The 20,957-nt window shown below is 43.0% G+C and overlaps 1 protein-coding gene across 6 annotated transcripts in view; it reads right to left on the bottom strand.

Annotated features, from left to right (window-relative positions):
* Positions 1 to 71: 71 nt before the first annotated feature.
* Positions 72 to 20,957, bottom strand: part of si:dkey-264d12.5 (uncharacterized) — a 32,485-nt gene continuing 11,599 nt past the window's right edge. For 2 of the 6 annotated variants that reach the window (XM_014166274.3, XM_014166276.3), the window contains 9 exons: positions 18,161 to 18,343; positions 17,718 to 17,854; positions 17,399 to 17,564; positions 16,417 to 16,529; positions 16,151 to 16,292; positions 7,745 to 7,881; positions 7,079 to 7,211; positions 3,049 to 3,110; positions 72 to 2,893 (listed from right to left, as the gene is read on the bottom strand). In XM_014166274.3, coding sequence (XP_014021749.2) covers positions 2,662 to 2,893; positions 3,049 to 3,110; positions 7,079 to 7,211; positions 7,745 to 7,881; positions 16,151 to 16,292; positions 16,417 to 16,529; positions 17,399 to 17,564; positions 17,718 to 17,854; positions 18,161 to 18,343 — 1,305 coding nt within the window. In that variant the 3' untranslated portion in view covers positions 72 to 2,661. The remainder of the gene's footprint in view (positions 2,894 to 3,048; positions 3,111 to 7,078; positions 7,212 to 7,744; positions 7,882 to 16,150; positions 16,293 to 16,416; positions 16,530 to 17,398; positions 17,565 to 17,717; positions 17,855 to 18,160; positions 18,344 to 20,957) is intronic. The other 4 variants (XM_014166275.3, XM_014166278.3, XM_014166277.3 and 1 more) reach the window with 4 other exon arrangements.

Raw genomic sequence — 20,957 nt, 5'->3', positions numbered from 1 at the left:
CTATATACAGTGCCTTGCAAAATAATTTATCCCCCTTGGCATTTAAAAAAAAAATATTGCATTACAACCGGTCATTTAAATTGATTTTTATTTGGATTTCATGTAATGGACATGTCCAAATTGGTGAAGTGAAATGAAAAATCCCCCTTGGCTAGGAAGCCCCTAAATAAGATCTGGTGCAACCAATTACCTTCAGAAGTCACATAATTAGTGAAATAAAGTCCACCTGTGTGCCATCTAAGTGTCACATGATCTGAGTATATATACACACACACCTGTTCTGAAAAGCCCCAGAGTCTGCAACACCACTAAGCAAGAAGCACCATGAAGACCAAGGAGCTCTCCAAACGGCTTAAGGACGAAGTTGTGGAGAAGTACAGATCAGGGTTGGGTTATAAAAAAAATATCAGAAACTTTGAACATCCCACAGAGCACCATTTAAATCCATTATTAAAAAATGGAAAGTACATGGCACCACAATAAACCTGCCAAGAGAGGGCTGCCCACCAAAATTCACGGACCAGGCAAGGAGGGCATTCATCAGAGAGGCAACAAAGAGACCAAAGGAAACCCTGAAGTAGCTGCAAAGCTCCACAGCGGAGATTGGAGCATCTGTCCATAGGACCACTTTAAGCCGTACACTCCACAGAGCTCGGCTTTATGGAAGAGTGGCCAGAAAAAAAGCCATTGCTTAAAGAAAAAAGAAAAAAGAAATAAAAAAATCGAGCAAACATATTTTGTATTTGCCAAACATATGGAAGAAGGTACTCTGGTCAGATGATACTAAAATGTAGCTTTTTGTCCAAGGAAAATGCTATGTCTGGCGCAAACCCAACACCTCATCACTCTGAGAACACCATCCCCACAGTGAAGCATGATGGCGGCAGCATCATGCCGAGGGGATGTTTTTCCATTGGCAGGGACTGGGAAACTGGTCAGAATTGAAGGAATGATGGATGGCGCAAAATACATGGAAATTCTAGAGGGAAACCTGTTTCAGTCTTCCAGAGATTTGAGACTGGGACAGAGGTTCACCTTCCAGCAGGACAATGACCCTAAGCATACTGCTAAAGCAACACTCGTGGTTTAAGGGGACACATTTAAATGTCTTGGAATGGCATAGTGAAAGCCCAGACCTCAATCCAATTGAGAATGTGGTATGACTTAAAGATTGCTGTACACCAGCGGAACCCATCCAAATTGAAGGAGTTGGAGCAGTTTTACCTTAAAATGGGCAAAACTGCTAGTGACTAGATGTGCCAAGCATATAGAGACTTATCCCAAGAGACTTGCAGCTGTAATTGCTGCAAAAGGTGGATCTACAAAGTATTGACTTGGGGGGTGAATAGTTATGCATGCTCAAGTTCTGTTTTTTTTGTCTTATTTGTTTCACAGTAAAAAATATTTTGCATCTTCAAAGTGGTTGGCATGTTGTATAAATCAACTGATACAAATCCCCCCCAAAATCTATTTTAATTCCAGGTTGTAAGGCAAGAAAATAGGAAAAATGCCAAGGGGAGTGAATACTTTCGCAAGCCACTGTAAATAGTCCTGTACTCTTTGTACAGGAGGCTCTCACTCCATTTCACCTGCATGGGTGGTGCGACCAGCCTCATTAGAATATGTTTTTAATACCTTGATTGATTATAGATTTTTCCTCTCATTAGTTAAAAGGTAGAATTTCCACCACACATCCCAAGCCACCATACAATTTCTGACTTTGGTTAAAGGAATAAGTGTGTTTTGTGATGCTAACATTAGCTCAGGAATGTTTAGATGTTTTAGTTGGGGGGGGGGGGGGGTTGTAAGAAAACCAAACTGTTTATAATGAACAAGTCTTGTTCTTTCAACATAACATTGGCGACGATTGGTAGTTCTTTCTGTAAAGAAATGACAGTAGGTTGGTTCTGCTGCTACGATTGGATAGCGTGCACTGCAGCACAGGTGCAGCTGTGCTCCGGGACGATGTGGGTGCTGCGGGTGCTGCCAGCAGTGCCAGGCAACGGTCCCGTGTGGGCAGAATTGAAACCGGTGATGTTCTCGATTCTTTGACAAATGATCCTATTTATTCCCATTTTAACAAGTTATTGCTGGTTTTCTAAGTCTAAATGTTATTCTAATACTAGTTAATATCCTTGGTTTAAACTTAAAGCAGCAATAAGCATTTGAAACAAAGCGTGCTGCCCACCCGTTTTGGTAAGAAGCTGAAGGATGGGGCTGGAGAAATCTGGCCTCTCTCAAATTCATAGACAGAGCTATGGATGCAAGGATTGACCATCCATGATATCAAAATTATAGTTTCAACCATGCTTTGAGGCTATATAGTGTTTGTTTACAAACGTTGGGAGTAAAACAAGCAGTTGTATGACAGTTGAACTAAGCTCGAGGCATTTGTTATATTCTTGAAGAATCAATGGATACATATCATTAATTTAAGTCCAAAAATGGACGTAGCGACTGCTGATTACCCCTTTAAATACTGACAATGTGAAAATATCACAAGTTATATCATGACACAAAATTTACTTTAATAGACTTAAACCACAATGCATAGAATATATGTAATATAAAAATAAAACAACTAGTCCTGTCAGGGTATTGTTCATTGCAGCATTCCCTTCTTATGTTTGGCTGTATCTGCATGTCTGTCCTCACACCTCGTCACTGTCCGAGCTCAGTGCGCCAGAAGTTGTGGTCAGCCCTGGTCAGAGGGGAGGTCAGGTTCAGATTGCTGTCCCACACCCCTGGGGATGAGGTCAGGTTCAGATAGCCCATCTCCACAGGCTGCGTGGTCAGTGTAGAGCGTGGAGAGGTGGCTTCCTCTGTGTGACTGGCCTTGCTCCTATGGATGTTGTCCAAATGGCTTCTCATGTCAAATGCTCCAGGCAGAACTCTGTTGACCACAGAAAACATTCAATACAGTGTCTTACTTTGAGGAAAGTGCAACAAAGATTCCATCTAAGATGCTCTGTTAAAGTGAGCACAGTATCCTTTCATGACAATGGCGGTTTGGAACAAAAGGAGAACAGAACGGTGAAGTTTCTCTACCTGGTTTCCAGATGGCTAGACGTTAGCAGTATGCTCTCAAAATGAGACATTTTCTTCGATTCCTGATTAAAAAAAAATAAAATGAATGAAATGTGGCATGTTATGGTGAGGCAAAATCCCACTTCCAAGTCAACCTCACTTTGAACCATATCCTGCACACCGAGCTAGCACTCTCCAGCGACAACGTTATCCATCATCATACGCAAACAATCAATTAAACTCTCTCTGTTCTGTGCAGTCCTGTGTTTCGGGACTGAAGTGCTTTGAGCGGCTAGTTAAGGATCATATCACCTCTAACCTGATACCCTTGACGCACTTCAATTTGCGTACCGCCCCAATAGATCCACAGACGATGCCATCGCACTGCACACTACCCTATCCCATCTGGACAAGAGGAATACCTACGTAAGAATGCTGTTCATTGACTATAGCTCAGCATTCAACACAATAGTACCCTCCAAGCTCATCATTAAGCTTGGGGCCTTGGGTCTGAACTCCGCCCTATGCAACTGGGTCCTGGACTTCCTGACGGGCCGCCCCCAGGTGGTGAAGGTAAGAAACAACACCTCCACTACGCTGATCCTCAACACAGGGGCCCCACAAGGGTGCGTGCTCAGCCCCCTCCTGTACTCCCTGTTCACCCATGACTGCATGGCCACGCACGCCTCCAACTCAATCATCAAGTTTGCAGACGACACAACAGTAGTAGGCCTGATTACCAACAATGACGAGGAGGTGAGGGCCCTGGGAAAGTGGTGCTAGGAAAATAACCTCTCACTCAACGTCAACAAAACAAGAGCTGATTGTGGACTTCAGGAAACAGCAGAGGGAGCATGCCCCTATCCACATCGATGGGACTGCAGTGGAGAAGGTGGAAAGCTTCAAGTTCCTCTGCATTCGCATCACTAACGATCTGAAATGGTCCACCCACACAGACAGTGTGGTGAAGAAGGCGCAACAGCGCCTCTTCAACCTCAGGTGGCTGAAGAAATTTGGCCTGTCCCCTAAAACTTTTACAGATGCACAATTGAGAGCATCCTGTTGGCCAGTATCAACGCGTCACTGGGGGCAAACTACCTGCCCTCCAGGACACCTACAGCACCTGATGTCACAGGGAAGCCAAAAAGATCATCAAGGACATCAACCACCAGAGCCACTGCCTGTTCACCCCACTATCATCCAGAAGGCAAGGTCAGTACAGGTGAATCAAAGCTGGGACCGAGAGACTGAAAACAGCTTCTATCTTAAGGACATCTGATTGTTAAATAGCCATCACTAGCCGGTTTCCACCCAGTTACGCAACCCTGCAACTTAGAGGCTGCTGCCCTTTATACATAGACTTGGAATCCCCTAATCACTTTAATAATGTTTAAATGTGTACATACTGCTTTACCAATCTCATGTATATACTGTATTCTATTCTACTGTATTTTAGTCAATGACACTCCGACATTGCTCAATCTAATATTTATATTTTTCTTAATTCCATTTTTTTACTTTTAGATGTGTGTATTGTTGTGAATCATTTTTAGATACTACTTCACTGTTAGATACTACTGCACTGTTGGAGCTAGGAACACAAGCATTTCGCTACATTCGCAATAACTTTGATTTGATAGAAACGCGCTGTTTTCACATACAGTTGAAGTCGGAAGTTTACATACACCTTAGCCAAGTACATTTTAACTCAGTTTTTCACAATTCCTGACATTTAATCCGAGTAAAAATTCCCTGTTTTAGGTCAGTTAGAATCACCATTTTATTTTAAGAATGTGAAATAATAGTAGAATAATAATAGAGATAATGATTTACTTCACCTTTTATTTCTTTCATCACATTCCCAGTGGGTCAAAAGTTTACATACACTCAATTAGTATTTGGTAGCATTGCCTTTAAATTGTTTAACTTGGGTCAAACGTTTTGGGTAGCCTTCCACAAGCTTCCCACTATAAGTTGGGTGAATTTTGGCCCATTCTTCCTGACAGAGCTGGTGTAACTGAGCCAGGTTTGTCAGCCTCCTTGCTCGCACACAATTTCTTGTTGTCCTTAAGCCATTTTGCCACAACTTTGGAAGTATGCTTGGAGTCATTGTCCATTTGGAAGACCCATTTGCGACCAAGCTTTAACACCCTCACTGATGTCTTGAGATGTTGCTTCAATACATCCACATCATTTTCTTGCCTCATGATGCCATCTATTTTGTGAAGTGCACCAGTCCCTCCTGCAGCAAAGCACCCCCACAACATGATGCAGCCACCCCTGTGCTTCATGGTTGGGATGGTGTTCTTTGGCTTGCAAGCATCCCCCTTTTTCCTCCAAACATAACGATGGTCATTATGGCCAAACAGTTCTATTTTTGTTTCATCAGACCAGAGGACATTTCTCCAAAAAGTACAATCTTTGTTCCCATGTGCAATTGCAAACCGTAGTCTGGCTTTTTTTCTGGCGGTTTTGGAGCAGTGGCATCTTCCTTGCTGAGCGGCCTTTCAGGATATGTCGATATAGGACTCGTTTTACTGTGGATATAGATACTTTTGCACCCGTTTCCTCCAGCATCTTCACAAGGTCCTTTGCTGTTGTTCTGGGATTGATTTACACTCTTCACACCAAAGTACATTCATCTCTAGGAGACAGAACGCGCCTCTTTCCTGAGCGGTATGACGGCTGCGTGGTCCCATGGTGTTTATACTTGAGTACTATTGTTTGTACAGATGAACGTGGTATCTTCAGCCATTTGGAAATTGCTCCCAAGGATGAACCAGACTTGTGGAGGTCTCCAATTTTTTTTTTGAGGTCTTGGCTGATTTTCTTTTGATTTTCCCATGATGTCAAGCAAAGAGGCACTGAGTTTGAAGGTAGGCCTTGAAATACATCCACAGATACACCTCCAATTGACTCAAATGATGTCAATTAGCCTATCAGAAGCTTCTAAAGCCATGACATTTTCTGGAATTTTCCAAGCTGTTTAAGGGCACAGTCAACTTAGTGTATGTAAACTTCTGACCTACTGGAATTGTGACACAGTGAATTATAAGTGAAATAATCTGTCTGTAAACAATTGTTGGAAAAATTACTTGTGTCATGCACACAGAAGATGTCCTAACCGACTTGCCAAAACTGTAGTTTGTAATCAAGAAATTTGTGGAGTGTTTGAAAAACAAGTTTTAATGACTCCAAGCTAAGTGTATGTAAACTTCCGACTTCAACTGTATGTAGACACTGGTATTCTGCTGGAGATAATGAATATGACGTTGTAAAGTGGTGGAATTGCACTTTAACAAGCAGCTACATTGCCCCTTTATGGGAATCTGATTGCTACATAATTTGTATTTATTTTAAATTCATGATATATGCCCTATTGATTCTTGAAGAATACAACTTATAAATTCCTTATGAGCTTAGCTGCATTCTCTGACCCCATCAGGTACCAAAACAATATTGTTTTACTCCTTTGATGATGAAGAATGTATAACCTGAAAACATGGTTAAAATGTCATTTTGGTAGCTTTTTTGTTGTTTATATATTTGATCATTTTAAACACAATACAACCACATGTACAATGTATGGTCAGGCCTTGCATCCATAGCTCTGTCTATGAATTTGAGTGGTTACATTTCTCCTGCCTCATCCCTGAGCTTTTTACCAAATCAGTGGCAGGGTGTGCCACTTTGTTATTGTTTGAGCTGCAGATTGCAACTTTAACGCCGCTAAGTATGAAGTCCAATTATGACTGGCTTTCCAAGAATACAGACTATGGGAAATCTAAATAGTTTGATACTTTGGCAACTTAAACAACAATTCACATTTCTGGGTAGCAGGTAGCCTAGTGGTTAGAGCGTTGGGCCAATAACCGAAAGGTTGCTAGATCGAATCCCCGAGCTGACAAGGTAAAAATCTGTAATTCTGCCCCTTGAACAAGGCAGGTAACCCACTGTTCCTAGGCCGTTATTGTAAATAAGAATGTATTCTTATCTGACTTGCCTAGTTAAATAAAAAGGTTAAATGTTTTATCTACGCCACCCAATGTACCTGTACATTAGCGCTGCGTGCTTTATGGAGATTCTTTAGTGCGCGCTGCAATGCTGCTCCATTAGGTATCAGACCGGACATCTCCACTATGGTGTCCTGTAAGTGCTTGCTTTCCTTCTCCAGGAAATCCACACTGGAGAATGAAACGATAGGAAACACCACACTTAGACACTCCACAGAGACATCCAACACTTAACACTACAGGAGGTTCTGTAGCTGTTCTAAATGGCGGAGCTGTACTCTCATTCCTGTTCTAAATGGCGGAGCTGTACTCTCATTCCTGTTCTAAATGGCGGAGCTGTACTCTCATTCCTGTTCTAAATGGTGGAGCTGTACTCTCATTCCTGTTCTAAATGGCGGAGCTGTACTCCCATTCCTGTTCTAAATGGCGGAGCTGTACTCCCATTCCTGTTCTAAATGGTGGAGCTGTACTCTCATTCCTGTTCTAAATGGCGGAGCTGTACTCCCATTCCTGTTCTAAATGGCGGAGCTGTACTCCCATTCCTGTTCTAAATGGTGGAGCTGTACTCTCATTCCTGTTCTAAATGGTGAAGCTGTACTCTCATTCCTGTGCTAAGTCGGAGGCTATTAGTAGTACCAGTGTTTAGTACCATTGGTGGGGTTCAGTACTGTATTGAGTGGTGTTAGTGGGGGGGTTCTGAATACCTGCATTGAGTGGTAGTGGCAGCAAGCACACTCTTGTTTGTTTTCTCCTCCACATCATTCAGTTTTCCGAGCAGATCCCTCTTCTCTGCCAGCAGTTTCCCATTTTCCTCCTTCATGTTCACTATCATCTCTTTCTCCTAGAGAAAACAGAGAAAGTTCCTTAGTTCCGTTTTGCATATATGGCATCAATTGGCATTGTCCAGAGTGTGTGACATGAGGGAGCAGCAGATTTAGGGCTTGGACAGACCACCAAGACTGTTGGCCGTGGTACTTGGCACCTCTGCCCAGCATGTCAGGCAGTCATTTTTGTGTGTGTTGAAATAGCACAGTACATCGACCGTCAGCCTGGTTAAAATACTCCAGGCCAGAACGAGTTGTAGCGTTGCTTGCTTTGTTTCCATTGGTATGTCCATGTTCTGTTAGATAGCCAAAACTAGCTCTGCTGCGCTAATGTTGCTAGCTAGCTAGAATTTGTATAACGTCCTGGCTCATACTTTAGCTAGATAGCCACAACTAGATAACTAGCTAGGAAGATCATGAAGAAATCATTTAATTCACTCTCCATTATACGATACTGCCAGTGCTTGCTAGCTAGCGTTTGGCATCATCATTCGCTAGCTAGATAAAAACTTGGTCAAAGCTTATGACATACGGCAGACAGGCAGTTAAATTACTTAATGAAAACAAATTCATTGTAGGGCTGCAACTAACAATGATCTTAATCAAAATTCTGTCTTTCTATGAAAATGCCTTTCATAAAAATGTAAAAAACAGAACAATGCACATCACTTCTTCTTCGGTGGGGTTTATCGGCGGTTGGCATCCAATGTTATGGTGCGTTACCACCAACTGCTGCACTGGAGTGTGGGCCAGAGACATGGAGAAACTAAATCCTTCCTGCCAGCCCCGTTGCTCTTAAAAATAATAACAAAATATTTGAAACTATATCTAATTACGTTCTACTCAATATACTCTTTGAACTAAATTCCTGTATCCTCTTCTCCCTCATACTAGATCTCAGCCTCTCTCTTTCCCTCTGATACTGCCCACACTGTAGCAATACATGCTCCACAGTCTCTGTTTCCTGGCAATAATCACACTTTCCTGTTGGATGCTTTCCTATCATATTTAAAGTCTTATTCAACCGGCTGTGTCCCACCCTTAATCTTGTAAAAATAGCCTCCTCTCTTCTGTCCATTCCTGCCATCCTCCCCTCCCCGACTTTCCTCTGTACTTGAAATAAATGCCTGCCCTTATTATCTCTATTCCACTGCTCCTGCTATCTCTGCACCATCACTGTCCATATCAGGCTTTTTGCCTCTGCCTTGCTCATTGAAACTACAACATCAACATCCTCACTACTAAGTGCTTGTTTAGCCAGTATATCAGCTGCCTCGTTCCCCTCCACCCCCACATGGACAGGGACTCAAGTAAATCTTATCTGTATACCCATCTGTCTAATCCTGCCATGGGTTTGTAGCACCTCAAAGCAGGTCTTGTCTGCTACGTGACCTAAAGGACTGCAGACTCATCAACACTGCACATGAATCAGAGAAAATAACTACTCTGTCTGGCTTGACTTCCTCCACCCACAGCAAGGCCAACAATATGGCCATCAGCTCCGCTGTATATAGAGCCAGATGATCTGTAATACGTTTCCTGACTGCCACCCCTGCCACACTTCTAGATCAACTACTGGAGGTGGGAGTAGCCATGGTGGATTTACAGGAATAGCTACCGTTGGACTAAACTCCCTTCCATACAGTCCCATCTCCCTCGCCTGGATATTACCCATCCACCCAATGCTTGTGTTCCGTCTTCACTTGTGTTCCCAGCATGCCTGTAAAATCAATTTCACAGGATGAGACACCCCATGTCCCTGTAGGTTGACCCAATAATTCAGTGCCAGCTGCTGTCTCCTAATCTGCAATGGCATATCCCCCATCTCCACCTGTAGTGCAGCCACTGGGCATGTCCGAAAGGCACCACTACATATTCTGAGTCCTTGCCCCTGTATGACATCTAGTCTTTCCAATGAGGTCCGTGGTACCGAACCAGATGCTTTACTGCCATAGTCTATTACAGATTGGATCAAAACAACATACATGGTCCTCAATGAGGAATGCCCAGCCCCCCACTCCTTCCCCATCAGACAGCGCATCACATTTAGCACCTTACACTTTCCCACCCCTCTCTCAATGTGTTCTGCTCAGGTCAGTCTGGTGTCAAAGTATACCCCAAGAAACCTGAAGGCCCCCACCCTCTCCAAGTTTCTCCCTTATAACCTCAAGCATACCTCATCTCCCACCTTCCTTCTGGTAAAGAAGACTGTCTGAGTTTTGCTCTACAGAGAACCCGAATCCCCACAATAATGTCCACCACTCTACCTCATCAATTGATTTCTGTACCTTCCTGACTATGTAATGGCACATTTCTTCCTCTCTTCCACGAGGCCCCATCATCTGCAAATAACAACCTCCCAATAGCCGGCTGTACCTGAGAGTAAACATCATTGATCATGATTGAGAACAACGGAGGACTAATCACGCACCCCTGCGGTGTACCGTTTTCCACCAGGTAGCTGACTGATAGTGACTTCCCCACCCTCACTTGGATAGACCTTCCAAACAGGAAATCATTTAGCCAGCTGTGGGTTCTTCCTCCTACCCCCATAATATCAAGCTTGATTAACAACCCCTCCTTCCACATCATATCATACACCTTCTCCACATCAAAAAAGACAGCTACAACAGTCTCCTTGTTCACCTGAGCCTTCCTGACCTCTGCTTCTAAGCAGAGCACTAAGTCCATAGTTCTCCTACCCTTCTACTGAATCCACTCTGATGTGGCAATACTAGCCCCCTGCTCTCCAGGAAGTTAGTTAGACTCTCCATAATCATACGCTCCATAATCTTACATACATGTGATGTTAAAGCTATTAGCCGATAGCTTGTTGGCCTCATTGGGTCCTTCCCTGGCTTCTGGATTGGTACCACTACTGCCTCCTTCCAACTGCCTGGTAGTTTTCCCTCCTCCCACACTCTGTTGTACAACACCTTATCCAGGGCCTCATCACTAAGCTGGGTCAACATAACACAACTCATCTTTCCCAGGTGAAGTTAACTCAGCCTTACCTATTGCCCTTTTCACCTCTACCATAGTAAATGGTGCATTCAACGCATCATTTGCATCCTCCATCCTATCCAGCACTCCAGGATGCTCCTCTCTTGTTCTCTCTCTCCCCCTCTGCCACTCCTCTGACAAATATGCTGAGCTATGCACTTGGACAAACGCTTTGGCCATCATCTCTGCCTTCTCCTCATCTGTTACTGCCACATCCTTCCCAGTCGTCAACACTGGATAATCCCACTCCCTTCTGACCCCACTCATCCTCTTAATCATCCCCTGCACTTCTCCCACTGGTTTCGTCCTTCCAATGGTGTCACAGAACCGACGCCAACATAACCTCTTTGCCTGACGGATAGTTCTCCTCACCGGGGCCTGAGCCTCCTTATACTGAATCAGATGGAAGTTGTGTGTCCTTTTCAGTACTCTAAATGCCCTGTTCCTACTCCTCACCATTGTCCCACGCTCCTCCGTCCACCATGGGACCGTTTTCCTCCTCCCTGAACTCTTAGGTATAACCTCAGTAGCTGCCCCCACTAACGCTGTTCTCACCCAGTTATTCATACTATCCATATCCCCTCTCATATCCATCCGAGCCATCACCTGCTCACTCAGCTCTTGAAAGTGATCCCACTTTGCCCTTCCAAACACCCACCCACCTGCCTACTCCATCCACTGACACCACCTCCTCCCTACTGTGCATACTATGAGGTAATGATCACTCCCTACTGTCGACTCCTCCCATACCTCCCACTCACAGATTCCTGCCATTGCATTAGATGCCAGAGTGAGGTCCAAGGCAGATTCTTTCCCTATGGCTACATCAATCCTGGCGAGTATACACTTGCAGGGTGAGGAAGGAAGGAATGAATGATTTTTTTAAATGGACCGCCCTTGCCTGGAAATTTGTCACTCTTTCATCCCGCGATGATTGTATTTTCAGCCACCAGTAACTTGTGGGTGCTTTATATGCACTACAGTCAGTTATGATTACATGTCTACTTATATTAACTATATTTTTATTTTACCTTTATTTAACGACGCAAGTCAGTTAAGAACAAATTCTTATTTTCAATGACGGTCTAGGAACAGTGGGTTAACTGCCTTGTTCAGGGGCAGAACGACAGATTTTTACCTTATCAGGTCTGAGATTCAAGCTTACAACCTTTCGGTTACTAATCCAACGCTCTAACCACTAGGCTACCTACCACTCCATTCCAATGCACATCAACTAATAATGAATAAGCTTTTGTAGCAAATGAATGCATTACGCTATAGAAAATGAACACAGGTCTCAATCTCTCAAGCACAAGTCCCCTTCCTTGTAAATAGTCTGCTAATATGTATAGTTCAAGTCTTGCCACTGCCAACTTGGATCTAATGTAGTTAGCGAACACACCCTCCTGCCTGTCTGCACCTGTCCGAACAGCATGTTAGCCTGTCCTTTTTGGATATATGTTGAAATCAAGTGGCCTACCTGGATAAGATGTTTATTTTGACCTCAGAATGAGAACGAGTTGCTTATCCACTTTATGTAGCCTCGTCCACTTATTTGAATCAATAAAAACGTTTTTTTTTCTCACGTAGTATAACCACTCGGGATGCAAGCGTTAGCTTAATTAGCATTCACATAGAGTTGGAACTGCTTGTTGTGAGTTGCAGCGGGTAGGGCTTGGTTTGTATGTGTTGTGGGGTGAAGTTGCAAAGCACAGAAAGAGCGAGGGAGACGAGACCAAAAATACAACAAGAGAAGCGGTGGATATGAGGACGCAAAATGAGCTAACATTCAACCTTGACGAGTACTCCATTATGAAAATTTAAATTTCATTCTAATTAAAGTTGATTTTAATTAATAATAAATGAAACCCTAATTCACTTTGATTTGTTACTACCAATGATGTATACCTACAGTGGCTAGATAGCTAGCATGGAGGAAGGAAGCTTTCCCATTTGTTTAATGAAGTGTGATTGGCTTAGCTACAGTTGAAGTCGGAACTTTACATACACTTAGGTTGGAGTCATTAAAACTCATTTTTCAACCACTCCACTAATTTCTAGTTAACAAACTATAGTTTTGGAAAGTCGGTTAGGACATCTACTTTGTGCATGACACAAGTCATTTTTCCAACAATTGTTTACAGACAAATTATTTCACATATTTTACATTAATTCACTGTATCACAATTCCAGCGGGTCAGAAGTTTACATACACTAAGTTGACTGTGCCTTTAAACAGTTGGAAAATTCCAGAAAAATATGTCATGGCTTTAGAAGCTTCTGATAGACTAATTGACATCATTTGAGTCAATTGGAGGTGTACCTGTGGATGTATTTTAAGGTCTACCGTCAAACACAGTGCCTCTTTGCTTGACATCATGGGAAAATCAAAAGAAATCAGCCAAGACCTCAGGAAAAAGAAATTGTAGACCTCCACAAGTCTGGTTCATCCTTGGGAGCAATTTCCATACGCCTGAAGGTTACCACGTTCTACTGTACAAAAAATAGTACGCAAGTATAAATACCATGGGACCACACAGCCGTCATACCACTCAGGAAGAAGACGCGTTCTGTCTCCTAGAGATGAACGTGCTTTGGTGCGAAAAGTGCAAATCAATCCCAGAACAACAGCAAAGGACCTTGTGAAGATGCTGGAGGAAACGGGTACATGGTTTGCAACTGCACATGGGAACAAAGATTGTACTTTTTGGAGAAATGTCCTCTGGTCTGATGAAACAAAAATAGAACTGTTTGGCCATAATGACCATCATTATGTTTGGAGGAAAAAGGGGGAGGCTTGCAAGCTGAAGAACACCGTCCCAGCCGTGAAGCACAGGGGTGGCAGCATCATGTTGTGGGGGTGCTTTGCTGCAGGAGGGACTGGTGCACTTCACAAAATAGATGGCATCATGAGGCAGGAAAATTATGTGGATGTATTGAAGCAATATCTGAAAACATCAGTCAGGAACTTAAAGCTTGGTCGCAAATGGGTCTTCCAAATGGACAATGACCCCAAGCATACTTTCAAAGTTGTGGCAAAATGGCATAAGGACAACAAAGTCAAGGTATTGGAGTGGCCATCACAAAGCCCTGACCTCAATCCTATAGAACATTTGTGGGCAGAACTGAAAAAGCGTGTGCAAGCAAGGAGGCCTACAAACCTGACTCAGTTACACCAGCTCTGTCAGGAGGAATGGGCCAAAATTCACCCAACTTACTGTGGGAAGCTTGCGGAAGGCTACCCGAAATGTTTGACCCAAGTTAAACAATTTAAAGGCAATGCTACAAAATACTAATTGAGTGTATGTAAACTTCTGACCCACTGGGAATGTGATGAAAGAAATAAAAGCTGAAATAAATCATTCCTTCTACTATTATTCTGACATTTCACATTCTTAAAATAAAGTGGTGATCCTAACTGACCTAAAACAGAGAATTTTTACCAGGATTAAATGTCAGGAATTGTGAAGAAATGAGTTTAAATGTATTTGGCTAAGGTGTATGTAAACTTCCAACTTCAACTACTGTATATTGTCAAACTTAACTTCTCTGGGATCGGGGGGCCGTATTGAGTAGCTTGGATGAATGAGGTGCCCAGAGTAAACTACCTGCTACTCAGGCCCAAAAGCTAGAATATGCATATAATTAGTAGATTTGGATAGAAAACACTCTGAAGTTTCTAAAACTGTTTGAATGATGTCTGTGAGTATAACAGAACTCATATGGCAGGCAAAAACCTGAGAACAAATCCAATCAGGAAGTGGGAAATCTGAGGTTTGTAGTTTTTCAAGTGATTGCCTATCCAATATACAGTGTCTGTGGGGTCATATTGCACTTCCTAAGGCTTCCACTAGATGTCAGCAGTCTTTAGAACGTTGTTTCAGGCTTCTACTGTGAATGGGAAGAGAATGAGAGCTGTTGGAATCAGGTGTCTGGCAGTAGACCATCTTCTCAGTCACGCGCGCAGGCGTGCGCACAAGCTCCCTTCTCTTTCCTTTATGAAGACAAAGGAATTGTCCGGTTGGAATATTATTTAAGATTTATGATAAAAACATCCTAAAGATTGATTCTATACATCGTTTGACATGTTTCTACGAACTGTAATGTAACTTTTGACTTTTCGTCTGGACTAAACGCGCGCTCTTGTGAATTTGGAATGCTGGACTAAACGCGCGAACAGAAAGGAGGTATTTGGACATAAATATGGACTTTATCGAAACAACAAACATTTATTGTGGAACTGGGATTCCTGGGAGTGCATTCCGATGAAGATCATCAAAGGTAAGTGAATATTTATAATGCTATTTCTGACTTTTGTTGACTCCACAACATGGCGGGTATCTGTATGGCTTGTTTTGGTGACTGAGCGCTGTACTCAGATTATTGCAAAGTGTGCTTTCACCGTAAAGCTTTTTTTGAAATCTGACATAGCGGTTGCATTAAGGAGAAGTGTATCTTTAATTCTATGCATAACAGTTGTATATTTTATCAATGTTTATGATGAGTATTTCTGTAAATTGATGTGCTCATTCATCGGAAGTTTTGGAGGCAAAACATTTCTGAACATTACACGCCAATGTAAAATGGGGTTTTTGGATATAAATATCAACTTTATCGAGCAAAACAAACATGTATTGTGTAACATGAAGTCCTATGAGTGCCATCTGATGAAGATCATCAAAGGTTAGTGATTCATTTTAGCTGTATTTCTGGTTTTTGTGACACCTCTCCTTGCTTGGAAAATGGCTGTGTGGTTTTTCTTGTCTAGGTCCTGTCCTAACATAATCTAATGCTATGCTTTTGCCGTAAAGCCTTTTTGAAATCGGACCCTGTGGTTGGATTAACGAGAAGTTTATCTTTAAAATGGTGTATAATACTTGTATGTGTGAGAAATTTGAATTATGAGATTTTTGTTGTTTTGAATTTGGCGCTTTGCGATTTCACTGGCGTCCCACATTTCCCAGAGAGGTTTTAAGCAAAATACTGTTTATCCTTCAAACACAAAACTCCCTTAGCTAGATGTAAGATGCAAGACTTGCAACAGCAAAAAAAAGTCAATTATGATTTTAGTTAACTGTTTTGAGCATGAAAGTGGCAGTGCAGGAAAAGTGCCCTCTTTTCTCCGTCTTGTTGTCACTCCTTTCCCTCTCACTGAAGTTCGTGCTCTCTGATTGGCTCAAAGTTGTCAGGCACACAGCAGGTGGTACCTATTGTTGTGCCAGGCAAAGGAGCGGACCCCTATTGTGCAGTCTGACAATCTGGCTGGTGGGTCTGACCTCTTACCCTGGCTGATGAGGTTAAGGCGAGAGCCAAGTCTCTCTCAAGGCTTTGAATCCTCTCATCACGACATCCTGTCTCCTTCAAAAAAATCTGTTTGGCTCGCCGCATTTTGGCTTTGTGCTGAGATCGCTTCTCGGCGTTCTTGCTGTGGGAGCAGAGGAAACCAAACCACACAGCATTGTTGAGCACCAGAAGAGAGTGAAAGTGTGACTACAGTAGCTAGGCTAAGTCCCTGGTTTTGCTTTGTGAATGTTCTCTAGGATCTTTACCTTTTCTGTAAATCCAGGCACGTGAGAACTTCCATGAGCTCCTTTGTCAGTTTCTCACAATCCTCCTGCCTGGCCTCCAGGCATTCCTTCAGGTTTACATAATCAGCAGGAATCTGTGGTCAGTCAGACAGGCAGGCAGGCAGACAGAAAGACATGATCAACATCTACATAGGCTAGATGAGGGTCTCAGTTTACATTTGTTCCAATACCATACAATTCGGACTGAAACACAGATACAGTGGGGTCTGAAATTATTGACACGCTTGATAAAGATGAACAATAATGACGGTATAAAATAAATAACTCATACTGAACTGTGTTGTATGCTCAACTTGTTTTAGAAATTATTAGATTGCATACTAATACTTGTATGCTAGTTTTATATGAGAGCCTCTCACCATGAATAATAACAGGGGAGGTTAGCATGTCTTGATGGTATGACCTTTGACCCGCTATAACTTTCTCACTCATTATTATTCGTAATCACGGTAGCATCCACATTAATGTAGAAGTGTTTAGAGACATATTCTTATTTAGAATAAAAGGTGACTCCAAAATGATACAATACATTATTTACCATAAATTTTGTTTGGGCACAAAATAATCTGAAACCAACTGCAAATGAATTCATCAAGTTTGTAGAGTCACAAGCTTGATGTAGTCATTGTGTGCTAGGAATATGGGACCAAATCAAAAACTTTTGACTACTTTATTTATAAGAATCTTCAGGTTTGTCAATAATTTTGACCTCTACCTTTTTGGAAACCATTTTTCATTACTATTAACAAAATGTCTTCCTCTCAGCAATTATATTAGTTTAAAAGAATATAATTTCCTATTTTTTTGGCATACAATACACCTCAGTATTTGAATTATTTATTTTATACAATCATTGTTGCTAATCTTTATCAAGGGCCGCACTATACATTTAGTTATTTGACAGCTTCCTCTTGAAATTAAGAGAGAGTGCCAAGACACTCACCTCCTGCCTGGCTGTGGCTGTCTGACTCTGTAGGACATCTCGATGTGTCTGCTGGCCTCTAAATCGGCGGCTCAGCTCTGATTTAGTGCAGTTCAGGGAGGCTTCCACCTCTCGCAGGGAACACCCCTCCTCCTGCAGCTCCTCCTCCCTCTGCTCCCACATCCTCCTGAATGAACCACACACACTTTTAGACCAGGACCAGAAATCTACAACTGCACAAGCAAACCACTACAAGACCACACCTGACCATCACACAGCTGGTTGCTGGTTTAAACAGTTTAACTGAAGCAGCAGAGGGGCCTTTAGTAGGAGAAGGTACCTGTGGAGCTGGTTCTCCTGAGTCCTAAGGGCCGTGTATCTTGCCTCCTCCTCTTGCTGGCCAGACTCTGTGTTGCGGTTTCTTTCCACGTTCAGCTGGTGCTCTGTGCTCTTCAGCTGCTGCTGCAGACCCTGTATCTTAGTCAAAGAGGCAGCGGAGGGAAGAGGTCATTTACCTTGTGTGGAAAGTACTACTACTATTATTCTGTTTGGCTTGGTCAGAGAGCTCAGAACTACAGATTCTCTCTCTCTATGGGTACCAATCTTATCCACAGTAATGCAACCGACTCAACTAATCTGCATGGAATTTAAATTAGTTTAACTGGAACAAAGTCGATTGGAACAAATTTCACTGTCCCTCTGCGGAAATGGATTGGCCACACCTGGCTTGAGACTATAGGCTGAAGACTATGAATGACACTGCACGCCTGTGTGGTGTCTCACCTCTACCTCCATGGCTTTGAGCTTGGCCCTCTCAGCGCTCAGCTCCTCCTGCAGATGGCTGCAACTCTGGGCTTTCTGGCTGCTCTGGGCCAGCCCCTCCCTCAGCTCCCTATTCTCCTGCTGCAGAGCCCTCTGCTCCAGATGGCTGACCATAGCCTGGCCCTGCTTCAACTCAGCACACACCTGAACACCACCACAACCACACACACAACCAGTACATTTACATACAGAGAAACCATGATTTGTTTTCACAAAATGAAATCCATAAAAATGGTCCTTTGGATTGTTGACATACAGTACCAGTCAAAAGTTTGGACACACCTACTCATTCAAGGGTTTTTCTTTATTTTGACTATTTTCTACATTGTAGAATAATAGTGAAGACATCAATATTATGAATGTGGAATCATGTAGTAACCAAAAAAAGTGGTAAACAAATCAACATTTATTTTGATTTGCCATTTTGATAAGCCACCCTTTGCCTTGACAGCTTTGCACACTCTTGGCATTCTCTCCACCAGCTTCATTAAGAATGCTTTTCCAACAGTCTTGAAGGAGTTCCCACATATGCGGAGCACTTGTTGGCTGCTTTCCCTTCACTCTGCGGTAAAACTCAACCCAAACCATCTCATTTGGGTTGAGGTCGGGTGAATGAGGAGGCCAGGTCATCTGATGCAGCACTCCATCACTCTCCTTCTTGTTCAAATAGCCCTTACACAGCCTGGAGGGCCATCCCATTAAGCGTAAACCAGATGGGATGGCATATCGCTGCAGAATGCTGTGGTAGCCATGCTGGTTAAGTGTGCCTTGAATTCTAAATAAATCACAGACAGTGTCACCAGCAAAGCACCCCCACACCATCACACCACATCATCTGTTCACCTACTCTGCATCTCACAAAGACACAGCGGTTGGAACCAAAAATCTCAAATTTGGACTCATCAGACCAAAGGACAGATTTCCATCGGTCTAATGTTCATTACTCGTGTTTTTTGGCCCAAGCAAGTCTCTTCTTCTTATTGGTGTCCTTTAGTAGTGGTTTCTTTGCAGCAATTCGAACATGAAGGCCTGATTCACACAGTCTCCTCTGAACAGTTGATGTTGAGATGTGTCTGTTACATGAACTCTGTGAAGCATTTATTTGGGCTGCAATTTGAGGTGCAGTTAACTCTAATGAACTTACCCTCTGCAGTAGATGTAACTCTGGGTCTTCCTTTCCTGTGGCGGTCCTCATGAGAGACATTTTCATCATAGCGCTTGATGGTTATTGCAACTGCACGTGAGGAAACTTTCAAAGTTCTTTAAATTTTCTGGATTGTCTGACCTTCATGGGTTAAAGTAATGATGGACTGTCGTTTCTCGTTGCTTATTTGAGATTTTCTTTCCATAATATGGACTTAGTCTTTTACCAAATAGGGCTATCTTCTGTATACCACCCCTACCTTGTCACAACACAACTGATTGGCTCAAACGCATTAAGAAGGAAAGAAATTCCACAAATTACTAATTACTGTTAACAAAGCACACCTGTTAATTGAAATGCATTCCAAATGACTACCTCAAATGACTACCTCATGGCCTGTTGGTGCGGTATGCAAATGAAGTGGGTCTAGGGTGTCTGGGATAATGGTGTTGATGTGAGCCATGACCAGCCTTTCAAAGCATTTCATGGCTACAGACGTGAGTGCTACGGGCCGGAGGTCATTTAGGCAGGTTACCTTAGTGTTCTTGGGCACAGGGACTATGGTGGTCTGCTTGAAACATGTTGGTATTACAGACTCAGAAAGGGAGAGGTTGAAAATGTCAGTGAAGACACTTGCCAGTTGGTCAGCGCATGATCGGAGTACACGTTCTGGTAATCCGTCTGGCCCAGCGGCCTTGTGAATGTTGACCTGTTTAAAAGGTCTTACTCACATCGGCTGCGGAGAGTGTGAGCACACAGTCGTCCAGAACAGCTGATGCTCTCATGCATGTTTCAATGTTACTTGCCTCAAAGCGAGCATAGAAGTTATTTAGCTTGTCTGGTAGGCTCGTGTCACTGGGCAGCTCTCGGCTGTGCTTCCCTTTGTAGTCTGTAATAGTTTGCAAGCCCTGCCACATCCAATGAGCATCGAAGCCAGTGTAGTACGATTTGATTTAAGTCCTGTATTGACACTTGGTTCGTCAGAGGGCATAGTAGGATTTCTTATAAGCTTCCGGGTTAGAGTCCCGCTCCTTGAAAGCCGCAGCTTTACCCTTTAGCTCAGTGCGAATGTTGCCTGTAATTCATGGCTTCTGGTTGGGGTATGTATGTACAGTAACTGTGGAGACAACGCCCTCGATGCACTTATTGATAAAGCTGATGTGGTGTACTCCACTAGTCGCCTGATCCTCACAAGGCATCCTGATCTCTTTCCGCAAGACCTACATTTTCTTTTTCAGCCAATCACAGGGATCTGGGCCTGGTCGGGTGTCCATAGTATATCCCTCGCGTCCGACTCATTGAAGAAGAACTCCCCGTCCAGTTTGAGGTGAGTATTCCCAGTTCTGATGTTCAGAAGCTCTTTTCGGTCATTAGAAACGGTAGCAGCAACATTATGTACAAAACAAGTTACGAACAACGCGAAAAAACAAACAAAATAACATGGTTGGTTAAGCGCCAATAAGATGGCAGCCCTCCCATCCGACGCCATCTTGAAGAAACGGGCCCCTATTGAGGAAGCATTTGGTACTTGGTGAAACTGCTACGTCTATTTGGGATATTACAACAAATAAGTTCCTTCAAACAACGAACACTGTTATTTTTCCCTTGGACATC

This window comes from Salmo salar, chromosome 22, assembly GCF_965601325.2.
Source record: "Salmo salar chromosome 22, fSalSal1, whole genome shotgun sequence".
NCBI classification, from domain to species: Eukaryota; Metazoa; Chordata; class Actinopteri; order Salmoniformes; family Salmonidae; genus Salmo; species Salmo salar.
This window is presented reverse-complemented; position numbering and strand designations above follow the sequence as displayed.